At 42.9% G+C, this 12,083-nt stretch overlaps 2 protein-coding genes across 2 annotated transcripts in view; one reads left to right on the forward strand and one right to left on the reverse strand.

The window, feature by feature from the left end:
- pvalb7 (parvalbumin 7) overlaps positions 1 to 3,524 on the forward strand; it is a 20,477-nt gene extending 16,953 nt beyond the window's left edge. The window contains exons 2-5 of the mRNA XM_068702736.1: positions 1,761 to 1,829; positions 1,910 to 2,039; positions 2,128 to 2,237; positions 2,902 to 3,524. Of these exons, the coding sequence (XP_068558837.1) occupies positions 1,769 to 1,829; positions 1,910 to 2,039; positions 2,128 to 2,237; positions 2,902 to 2,927 (327 nt within the window). The 5' untranslated portion in view covers positions 1,761 to 1,768 and the 3' untranslated portion in view covers positions 2,928 to 3,524. The remainder of the gene's footprint in view (positions 1 to 1,760; positions 1,830 to 1,909; positions 2,040 to 2,127; positions 2,238 to 2,901) is intronic.
- An 818-nt stretch (positions 3,525 to 4,342) lies between these two features.
- baiap2l2b (BAR/IMD domain containing adaptor protein 2 like 2b) lies at positions 4,343 to 12,083 on the reverse strand. Its single transcript, XM_068702743.1, has 14 exons — positions 11,997 to 12,083; positions 11,772 to 11,847; positions 11,113 to 11,199; positions 9,737 to 9,798; positions 9,417 to 9,488; positions 8,685 to 8,774; positions 8,420 to 8,551; positions 8,196 to 8,300; positions 7,618 to 7,720; positions 7,267 to 7,474; positions 6,489 to 6,554; positions 5,351 to 5,705; positions 5,211 to 5,254; positions 4,343 to 4,510 (listed from the first exon to the last, which is right to left on the reverse strand). Exons 1-14 carry the CDS (start codon positions 12,048 to 12,050, stop codon positions 4,435 to 4,437), a joined length of 1,530 nt encoding a protein of 509 aa, XP_068558844.1. The 5' UTR covers positions 12,051 to 12,083; the 3' UTR covers positions 4,343 to 4,434.

The following is a 12,083-nucleotide window of genomic DNA, read 5'->3' on the forward strand; positions in this document are numbered from 1 at the left end:
AATCTACCGGGGAAACGTGGATCATCTGGTGTCTGGTTACTTAACAGTTTGGCTGCGTAACAAGTCAAAACTCCCAACAACTTGGTGCATTCCTTTTTTAAAACTCAACATCTCCCACACACACCCACACACACACACACACACACACACACACACACACACACTGTAATATTAGCACTAAACACACCACTCTCACCACACATGAGCAGAGAGTGGGGCTTCCTTCTCCCACTCGGAGGACTGCAGACTCATTAATGTCACGTTCACTGATTACTCAACAGCAGAAGCAAACACATAACAAAGGTAGTTACATCACGTTTCTATTAAAAGCCTCCTCGTCTTCTGTGTTCACGTTTCTTTCTGTACTCGACTGCAGCACCAAAACATCAAATGATTCCTGAATGTAACGAACACGCCACCATGTGAGACCACGCCAGAAAGCAACCTCCGGTTCTTTAAAGTTCTCCAATGCTTCACGTGTTAAAGCTGGATATCCTCAGTCCAGATATGGTCACTTCCTGTTCACTGGTTGGTCCTTAAAGGCTCTCTTACATAATACAAATACGTAGATGAATACATCATACAAAATATACAAATACACATCTGTGCAGACAATCACATGATCACACTAAAGTGTGTAGTTTTAAGTTGCCTTGAGGAAAAAAAGGAAAATGGGACTCGGTTGCTGCAAAGGATGATGGGAGCTTTGTAAAGAGTCACCACAGATTGATCTAAAGGACCTCTCTGTCTCAACCAAATAGAAACAAACTTCTTCAGCTGAGGACTCTCTGGACATCTTCTCACAGACAGAGAGAAGCTCGATCATCTCAACACCATTTGGCTTTTTTCTGCAATTCAATTTAGACACAACAGAAGAAGTAGATTGGACAGAAAGGAAGAAGTCGTTTGTTCAGGGAGGGGGAGAGACAATGTGACAGAACAAACACACACACACACACACACACACAAATCAGTTGTCTTATAGGCACAAACACATTCATGCATTGTTGTCTCTGCTCTAGAGAGACACCTGCTGTCATCTGAGGGAAATATTCACAAAGAGACTAAAGCAGCGTCCTTCTATTCAATATTTCATTTATTTTCTCTTAATTTTCTGTTATTTGGAGAAACAATAAGAGAAGTCAACTCCAGAGACTTCTACCTGACCAGAGGAGTTGCCCCCTGATGGCCATTAGAGAGAATGCAGCTTTAAGACATGAAGCATCCATAGATTCCATCTACAATGACCTGCATCATTAACATGGAGTACACCTGCTATCATACTGTGTACTCAGGAGTCACAGCTTATTCACGGACCACGTCATAAGTTATAATAGATGTGAGTTATAATAATAATTCAATTCAATTTGAAACTGGATATTTTAGGAGACGTCCTCCGTAAGCACCCTGCAGTTTGCATATCGGTACATTTGCTTTGCTGTTCATGTTGAAAATATGTTACTATTGATTGACATGTTGTCTCTCAAGTACAGCACATGAAGTGAATGGTTTGATAATGTGGTTATATCCACTGAGTGTAACTCTAAGTCTTCATTCATTTCATATCATCAGTGGTGAAGTATCTCTGAGCCAGACCTTCAGTTCTACATCCGAGACGCTCTAAGTTTGTCTTTAAGCTTTTGTCCCAAACCCTCGACTCTTCTGCTCCCAGTTCAGCTGACGATCGCTTTCAACCATTTTAAATGTTCTTTTATTTCTCACCATTCACGTCTTCTCTCTCTCTCTTTGTCCCTCTCCAGCTGACAAGATGTCGATGACAGATCTGTTGAAAGCTGAGGAGATCAAGAAAGCTCTTGAGGTCTTCGCAGGTCGGTGTGTTGTCTTTCAGCCCGTCCTGGAGATTGTGAAGGTAGAAGTTGAATGTTCATAAACCTTCTGTGTGTTTCAGGAGAAACGTTCGACCCCAAGAAGTTCTTTGAAATAGTGGGAATGAAGGCCATGACAGCGGAAGACGTCAAGAAGGTCTTCCAGGTTCTGGATGTGGACGGCAGCGGCTTCATAGAGGAGGAGGAGCTCAAGTGAGGAAGTCTCTCTCTCACACACACACACACACACACACACACACACACACACTGTTCATTAACACTGATGCTTTTCTTTTCTCAGGTTTGTACTGAAGAGCTTTTCCAAGGAGGGCAGAGATCTGACCGACTCTGAGACGTCAGCGTTCCTCAAAGCTGCAGACAAAGATGGAGACGGAAAGATCGGCATCGACGGTGAGAGAGCGGAGGAACAAAGAATAACTCACACCTGGACATGAGTCACAAGTCACGAGTCACGAGTCATGAGTCATGAGTCATGACTCAGGTTTCCATCAAAATGTATCATAAATCGTAACCAAATTTCGAGAAATTATGCCAAAGAAAGTACAAATAAATGGTTTGTTACTGACGGTAAACCAGTAAACCACAGAAGAAGAAGACGTAGTTAGAAGTAGAGACCTGGATGTAAATATTACATTTGTGTTAGCTTCACGTTTTAACAGAGTTCTGCAGGAATGAGCCCTAAAACCCAGACATGAGTCAGCATTATTACACTGTTATTAGTACGACACACAGTGTTTGAATGTGTTACTGTTCAGATTTCTGAATCAGGTCTGTGTTTAACGCCAGCTGAAGAACGTTTATCTGTCTGATTATAAAACAGGTCAGTAAACGAGTCTCCAACATTTGTTGGGGACTACTTTTAGATGCGGATGAATACACACGAGGTGCTTTAGTGAGTAAGTACGGCAGCAGGAATGTGGGATCGGGATCAGGATTTGGTTCATTTGTGTAGAATTCATTCTTTTCATCGGATTTGTTGACAACATGGAAATATTAACATTAATATTAACACACTAATCCTTCATTTCATTTGTGCAAATATTTCCTTTTTCAGAGTTCGAGGTCTTGGTGCATGAGTAGGGGAGATCTGAACACCCCCCCTTCTTCTTCTTCTTCTTCTTTTCCTCCTCCTCCTCCTCCTCCTCCTCCTCTTCGTCCTCTTCGTCCCTGCATTCATACTTTGTGAACTGCCACCTTCAAACTCCTGTCAGCTCCCTGCGGACCCTCAGATGGAGTCAGACCAGCCCCGCTCTCTCTGAAGCACCACAGCAGCAGAGTTCAACGTGAGGAAGAAGCACAGCGGCACCAGTGTCACTTTTCACTTTTCAGTTCAAATATAAAAATCAATTTAATCGCACATGCTGTCTGGGTTTCAGGATGACGGTGGTTTGAGGTACTAACAGGTGGTGCTAGTGCTGTAGATGGTGTGTAGATGTTTTAAAGTTTTACTTCTAGATGTTCACATATCAGTGCACTTTCCTCCCACTCCTCTTCTTCCTCATCCACCTTCCCTCACCTCCTCACCTCGCCTCCTCTCCTCACCTCCTCCACACTCCCTGCCTCCGATCAGATGATGTAGTAAATAAAATGATATCTATATATATATATAAATATATATAAGGAGAGCTGTGAAGAGAGAAAAGCTCTGAGTAAGAAATGATGATAATAAAAAGAATACTTGAGTAATAACTGTCTCTTTACTCATTGTTACTCACAGAGGACACAACACTTTAAACTCACAAAACACAACATCACACATCCTCACGGTATCATGTTGACATGTTCACCACAGGAGCACAGAGAGAAAGCACTTCACAGCTGAGGAGAATCACATGTCTGTATGATGAACATGTAGCTGGAGCTAGGTAGCGTTTTGTCACATAAATTGTGTACTTCAGTAGTCTGTGGTTATCTTAACTCAAACCAAGATCTTTTCCAAAACTCAGCAGTTTAGTTGTCTCAACCTAACTAAGCAATTTAGTTGTCTCAACCTAACTAAGTAGTTTAGTTGTCTCAATCTAACTAAGTAGTTTAGTTGCCTCAACCTAACTCAGTAGTTTAGTTGCCTCAACATAACTAAGTAGTTTAGTTGCCTCAACCTAACTAAGTAGTTTAGTTGCCTCAACCTAACTAAGTAGTCTCCTGTGAAGTTTATTTTGAAAAGACTGTAATTATGTAATCAGCATAAATTGACGCGTGTTGCTGGACTTTAATAGGAAAACTATTTGTAGTAACTACTAAATAGGAGTAACTTTTTGTAAGACATCATATGAACCGTTGTTTGAGGGTAAGTTATTTAAATACATGGTTCATACAGACTTCATATTCAGCAGACAGGTGAGCATATTTCCCAAAATGTCTCATTATTCCTTCTTCATTTCGTTTTTTACTGTGACAGACAAACAGAGCTACGCTGTACAAAGAGTTAATGAAACAACTACTTCAAAAGTTGTGATATTAAACTATTAAACTTTTGTTTTTGGTACAAGAAAAAAAACGCATCTAACGCTGTAGAAAAATAAACCAAACTCAGCAAACCTTCCTTCAGCTTCAACTCTCCTGAAACATTCATGTCACAAACTACGGATCAGAGGATGTGAGGAGACGATCTGTCGTTGGTCGTCGTGGGGCGGAGCTTCACGGTGGCGAACGGGTTCGTGCCTCTGAAACACGAGGAGGAACGTTAGACACACACACACACACACACACACACACACACACACACTGAAACTGACAGCAGACTCCAGCCAGAAAACAGAACATTTTGACTGAACACTCTTCAGACAGCCTCCTCTTTTTATTAAACTAAACTTTGACGATGGTGAGTTGGTTTCAAAAACTTTGGTTGGGACTAGGGTTGAACTTCTTACTGGATTCAAGCCTCAGCACATGTGTCCTGAGCTTCAATGATCACTTTACATTTGTGTTCAATGACCAGAATAGGGAGTAATCTAAGGAGAGGCAAGTCTCCTTACTTTAAGAAATCTGAATCAGCGTTTTACAAAAGACCAAGCTTCAGCATAATGGTGTCACGACCTGATAATAATCAAAAGTGAGAGTCCCTCACACACATCAAGTTTAATAAGAGCAGCTGACTTCAGGCTGCAATAAACCACACAGCGCCACCTGGTGGACAGAGGAAACATGCATTCAGCTGCATCATTTCAGTACAAGAACACTTTAGAATCCTCTGAAACCTAAAGTGTCCGTTTAAATCCCATCTAACAATCTCCTCCTGATATTCCTGATCAGATCGTTTCATGACAACATACGACACCGACAAGCTGAGAAGATCAACCTGAACGACGTGTTTAATGGAGCGGGAAGCAGACTCTGAATCCAGGGGAAGCTTTGGGGGATTACCTTGGAAACAGCGGGTTTTCAGGAGGCCCGTGTGGTGATAACGCCTAAAAGAGAGGAAGTGAACAAGGATAAGTGCACCAAGGTGACACCCTTTGATGGTAAATGGTTTGTTCTCAGAATGAAACCTCTGGTACCTGGACATCAGATGCTGAGTCAGCCCTCCTGTCAGGGAGCGGAGAGATCGGTCGATAATCTGCAGAGCTCCTTCTGAGGTGGTGACTCGAGGGAGGAGGAGGAGGAGGAGGAGGAGGAGGAAGAGGAGGAGGAAGAGGAGGAGGAGGTTGTTCGTTGTAGCTCTTCGTCTGACCGGTCTTTGACTCCGACTCCAGCCTCCTCCCGGGGAGAGGAGAGGTGGACCGAGCGTCCACGGAGGCCCTGCGGTCGGGCGTGGCCGGGGGCGGGACGTCTCCGAAGCTCTTGCTCTCCGATTGGTCGGTGTAGGTGTCGGTGGGGTCCAGCAGATTGGTCATACTGTGGCTTCTGAGCGAGCCGCCGCTGAGGGGGGGTCAAAGGCAACACAGAGGAACGATTAGTGATTCATAACAGGACGGTGACCTGAAACATTTCAATGAAAATAATAGAAAACAATTCATCATTCAGGATTTACTCTGCTGTAGGTATTCATGGTGGGATTCCTGGGATGAACAGGAAGTGACCATATGTGGACTGAGGAGGAGTCTCTGGTAGAGACCTGTCAATCAGCGTGTAGCCCCGCCCCTAAAGCATCCCCTGCTTTATGGTCTGTTTGACTCTAAATGGAGCATAATGTACTAAATGAACATCATGCTGTGTTGAAGAAGACTGTAAACTAGAGACTGAGACCATAAACTCATGTTTACAATGTTTACTGAGGGAATAAATCAAGAGAGAAGTAGAGTCATTTTAGACTAGACTTCTATACAACCAGAGGAGTCGCCCCCTGCTGGACACTAGAGAGAATGCAGGTTCAACACAATGAAGCTTGAATACTTATCAGTCAAATCAAATAGTTTACAGGATATTTAACCTTAGTTTCTTTATAACACATGTAATACTTGACTTCTTTCTTCACAGGGTTTGTATGAAGGTAATAAAGTAGTTTATGAATATGAGTTTATAGATATTATGATCCCTCCTCTCTGTAGTGGAGGTTGGTTTGTGGAGTTTAGTGGGTTTCACTCGTTGTCTGTTTGATTCTTCTCAGTTCATGTTTGTTCGTCCTCTGAAGTTTCAGAGAATAAAGAAACTAACATCTCGTTAAATGTCTGAGTATGAACACAGCTTGACAGTAATTCCTACCTTGTTGCTAAAGCGTTGGAGAAATCCTCGACGGGGGCCACATAGGCAGCAGGAAACCAGCCCTGACTGGATGAGAAGAAACAGAAGCAGTGAACTCCAGTCTCTGTTTCTAATACTTCATACTAACGTACAGGTGTCGAGTGTCTACGTCTGCTCCCATTATCAAAACAAGTATTACTGTCCAAATCACACAATAGCTCATATTAATAGTTTCAATTCACTGGCCATCCACACACACACACACACACACACACACACACACACACACACACACACACACACACACACACACACACACACACACACACGCCCCATCTATTGTACTGTTTTATCAGGGTTTACTTATCTTGTTTTAGTGTCAAAGTACTTTGTGAACTCTGTTTTTAAGGGTGCTGTATAAATAAAGTTATTACTATTATCTTTATAATTATCATGATTCTAATTATTATTATTATTATTATAATTATAATAATGGTAATTATATTCTTATGATAACAATAATAATAATAATAATATTATTATAATTATGATAATTATAAAGATAATAATAATATTATAATATTAATAATTATTATAATATCATTATTATCATTATTATAATTATAATAATGATTATTATTATTATTATCATTATTATAATAATAGTTATTATTATCATTATTATTATTATTATTATTATTATCATATTAATAATAATCATAATCATTATTATTATTATTATTATTATTATCATATTAATAATTATAATAATATTATTATTAATATTATCATCACTCACCGCAGGCTGCTGTCCGTGCGTCCGTACAGCCAGCCGTTGCGCGGCTCTTGGACCAGAACGGTGACCGTCTCCCCCCTGTTGAAAGGGAGGAGCTTTGGGTTGGAGGAGGACGGGTGAGACACCAGAGCTCTCATGGTCCTCCCACCGCCCAGACCCAGAGACTCCCCCACCGAGCTGGAGCGGGAGCGGCTGGGGAGGGGGGATGGAGCTGGAGGGGGGGGGGGGGGGGGGGGATGAAGTCAGATATATGATGTGTGTGTGTGTGTGTGAGAGAGGTATATGATGTTTATTAATGCACAGATCACATCTGGAGACAGAGGTTGACAGACTGTGGTCATGTGGTCCTCCCACCTCTAGAGGGCACTCTGCCCAGCGCCTGCTGCTCCCTGCGGGCCCACGACATGTCCTCGTCTCTGGCTACCGTCTGCAGCAGAGAGCTCACCGAACCTCGCAGCTGCTCTCAAACAGGAAACACGTTACTCAAGTGATTCATAGAAGATACCGAGCTGCTGGAGCTTAAACCACTCACTGGTGGGACTCGATGGAGTTCAACACTTCTCCTCAAACACTCGGTGGAGACGTCACAAGGTAACAGGAGGACGTGAAGGAGACTTCTCAGAGAAGCCGACCACGAGACTAACAGACTTAAATTAACTTTATTTGTAACACAAAGGAGAAGCTCTGGGGCAGAAATGGCCGACACATTTAACTCAGTGAGACGTTTACGAGAACTCATAATATACATAATATAATAAAGCGGCGCCTCATTACAAGCCTGTGTTCTCTCCTCAGTTGATCACCACAAAGCCTGAGGCCTCCATCACTCACGTCTCTGCTGCAGCGTTCTGCAGACAGTTCAGCTCCTCTACAGGCCGACGATACAAATTGACTTAGTTTGAAAGGTTCGCGGCGGATCACGAGTAATGCACCTGGGCGTCTTGATCCAGATGGGTCGGGGTTCGAGGTCTGGACCCTCTGGTCTCGTTGACTTTCTCCTTCCATCCGTCTGCCTTCTGCTGGAGAGAAGCTCCGGTCTGAGGCCAGAGGAGGAGGAGAGAGCTCCTCGTCAAAGCTCGGCAGATAGGAGATCTATTAGCATGCTATTGTGTGTGTGTGTGTGTGCGTGTGTGTGTGTGTGTGTGTGTGTGAGTACCTTGTTGATGAGGAACAGCAGTGACTGAGTGAGGCCACAGTGTTTCTCAGCCAGGAAGCGATACCTCCTCTCCTCCTCCTTCAGGATCTCCTGCTGGCTCTGCCTCAGGTACAGCATGTACTCACTGTTCTCCTGCACACACACACACACACACACACACACACACACACACACACACACACACACGTGATGGTTAACGTTAAACTGTGAGGGGGTCGGTACGGATCCACTACTAAATATGTAGTGAGTGTTTGTGTAGAAGTACCAGAGAGTCTCTGTAGGCTCCTCGTCTGAGCTGTTTCTCCAAGTTCTCAGCCTGGTTCCTCACCTCCAGCTCATACACTCTGCGACTTCCCTGCAGGAGAACGGGTTCATTTAAGGATCTCTGATGTGATCATGAAAAACCTCTCAAGTGATTCTGGTCTTGACTTGAAATGACTCTACTTCTCTCTAGTGTCCACCAGGGGGCGACTCCTCTGGTTGTATAGAAGTCTAGTCTAAAATGACTCTACTTCTCTCTTGATTTATTCCCTCAGTAAACATTGTAAACATGAGTTTATGGTCTCAATCTCTAGTTTACAGTCTGCTTCAGGTAAACGACAGAGATATTAATGCATGTCAGATATAAATGAACTGTTTATTCCTCTTTAAAGTCAGAGGGGAGAAGAATCAATAAGTTACAATTAGGTTTTATTCTGTATTGTCTATTAGTTCATTATTAACCAGACTAATGATAAAGTGGAATACATTTTGTGTTTATTTTTACAGTATCATGAAAAGCAACAGATTAAAGTAGCTTTTGTTCAAGACTGAGGCCAAATGTAAAAAAAGAAGTACAATTAACAGAGAAATGAATGCATACATTATTGTGAGGGCTGATATTTATATTTACAACCTATTTGGATTTAACGGTCTCTTACTGTAGTGATTTGACAGTGTTTCACTGTAAAATCTACAGTCATTGTTTTACAGCGCAGTCCTCAGAAGGTGAACTCACGTCGATGTACTCTTCATCCAGCTTCACGTTCTTCTCCATGGCTTGCAACACCTCGATCTGGAACCATCGGAACTGCAGCAGGAAGGAGAACAACAACAACAAAGTCACTGTGGACACTTGTCTGTGTAACTGAGCTCCTCGTTTATCTCATTCACGTCACTGGAAGGTTCGAGTGGCGGTCTGCATTTTAAAACAGGAAGCAGCTCTTCTGAAGAAGCATTTCATCTGTTGCGTGGTTCTACAGGTTCGTCATATGGTTGTTTGGGGTTAAAAGGTTCTTAATTCATGTTTGAATAAAACAGTTGTGACTGAAGACTGACCACTCCTTCCATCTCTGCTGTGAGTCTCCTCTGTGTCTCTGAGATCTGGATCAGGACGTCCCCTGAAAGGACACAAAGAGCATGAGGTCACTCAGTTATATGTGTTAAAGCTGCATTCTCTCTAGTGTCCACCAGGGGGCGACTCCTCTGGTGGTATAGAAGTCTAGTCTAAAATGACTCTACTTCTCTCTTGATTTATTCCCTCAGTAAACATTGTAAACATGAGTTTATGGTCTCAATCTCTAGTTTACAGTCTTCTTCAATACAGCATGATGTTCATTTAGTACATTATGCTCCATTTAGAGTCAAACAGACCATAAAGCAGGAGATGATTTAGGGGCGGGGCTACACACTGATTGACAGGTCTCTACCAGTCACTCCTCCTCAGTCCAGATGTGGTCACTTCCTGTTCACTGGTTGCAAAGAAACAAGATGGCGACGGAGAAATCGCTGAACTCGAGGCTTCAAAACATCCGTCTACAAACCGATGAGAGACGTCTTGATGGGGTGAAGCGACGTAGCCTTGTATGGTGTTATCACGGCGGTAATTATGCTAATTTACAATTCTCATACTGAACACGTAAACGCTCTGTGTCATTGACTCAGTTATATGAAGTTAAAGATAAGAATACTAAAAAATGTTCTGGCATGAGGTGCATTGTTTCCAGCATTGGTTCTGAAGTCCAGTTTGTTTTGATTACTTCTTCCAGCTTTGACAGCTTGTAGTCAAGGTCCAGTTCTCCTTCCCTCTTCATGTAAAGTTAGTCTGATGAGTTCAGTAGAAACCAGAGATTTGACTCTTATACGCTTTGTTTTTATATTTTCCTCACAAAATGTTATTTTGATAAAAGTACAACAAAATAGGCATCTTTAGAAAGAACATCTCAACTCTTTCATTCCGTCTTCAAACAAAAGATCCAGAGACGTTTTGATGTGCCGCTGATTTTAATGCTATCACTCATTTTGTGTGTTTAGAAGACAGAACCCACGACTTTAGCCGGTGTGTCAGTAACGCGATACAACCACTTCAAGTCATCAACGCTGAGACGGTGGAAAGTTTAGCCGAGCCCGTCACATGGCGGCTGTTGTCTTCTGTCACGGACTGTGGTCGAGCTGATGAAGTGAAGCGCGGCTGAAAGACTGTTCACATCTATAATTCAGAGGCCGTCACTCAATACGGCCGCTGGTCCCCGAGCTTCTCAAGTCAGCCAACGTTAGCAAGCATGATGCTAACAATGCTATCACACGTCCATGGGGTCAGAGTGAGAGTGAAGCTTGTGGAAAATATGCACACACACACACACATACACACACACACACACACACACACACACACACACACACACACACACATACACACACACACACACACTTACCCAGAGAGCGGGATGAAAGTGTGTGAAGTGCCTGGTCACCCATCTTAGCCACAGCGCTGAAGTAGGCCTCGCTGCTAACAGCTAAAGCTGTAAGACAAACAAACACACACAATGGTTCTTTAAAGTTCTTCAGTTCTTCATGTGTTAAAGCTAGTGTCCACCAGGGGGCGACTCCTCTGGTTGTATAGAAGTCTAGTCTAAAATGACTCTACTTCTCTCTTGATTTATTCCCTCAGTAAACATTGTAAACATGAGTTTATGGTCTCAATCTCTAGTTTACAGTCTTCTTCAATACAGCATGATGTTCATTTAGTACATTATGCTCCATTTAGAGTCAAACACACCATAAAGAGGGGATGATTTAGGGGCGGGGCTACACAGTGATTGACAGGTCTCTACCAGACTACGTCACTCCTCCTCAGTCCAGATGTGGTCACTTCCTGTTCACTGGTTGCAAAAACAAGATGGCGACTGGTGGTGACGGCGAAATCCCCGAACTTGAGCAACATTGAACGCATCACGTGGTTTTCAGAAATGTACTGAAACTGTAGAACATCTTTTACACAGACACAAACACACACACTCACACAAACACACTCACTCACACACACACACACACACACACACACACACACACACACACACACACAGTCACTCACCTTGGAAAGCCATGATGTAGCTGTTTCCTAAAGCAACCAGCTTCTGGAGACCAGGATTGAAGTGCTCCATCAGGTTCTACAGTAACACACACAAAAACCAACCGTGGTTACGTCAGAGTTTTAAATCTGATAAGATACTCAAACCTCTGTCCATTTGAAACATGCATCATGTGTCTCCACACCACCACCGCCAGACCAAGAGGCAGAAACAAGCCCTGAACTCACCAAATAGACGGTCAGTGTGGATCTGTGCAGCTGGTCACTGGTGGCTCCAGACATCCTGAGACAATGTGACTAAACACAAAACGGCTT

This window comes from Cebidichthys violaceus, unplaced genomic scaffold, assembly GCF_023349555.1.
Source record: "Cebidichthys violaceus isolate CVI_PGR_0920_01 unplaced genomic scaffold, fCebVio1.0.p SCAF_88, whole genome shotgun sequence".
In the NCBI taxonomy this organism is placed as follows: domain Eukaryota; kingdom Metazoa; phylum Chordata; class Actinopteri; order Perciformes; family Stichaeidae; genus Cebidichthys; species Cebidichthys violaceus.

Excerpts from the sequence above, each read along its gene's own strand:
- baiap2l2b (XM_068702743.1), bottom strand. The coding sequence starts at position 12,050 with ATGTCTGGAGCCACCAGTGACCAGCTGCACAGATCCACACTGACCGTC. Across the intron at positions 11,848-11,996 it reads CCACACTGACCGTCTATTTG|AACCTGATGGAGCACTTCAA; the intron begins GTGAGTTCAGGG and ends GTGTTACTGTAG. Across the intron at positions 4,511-5,210 it reads GAAAACCCGCTGTTTCCAAG|AGGCACGAACCCGTTCGCCA; the intron begins GTAATCCCCCAA and ends CTCGTGTTTCAG.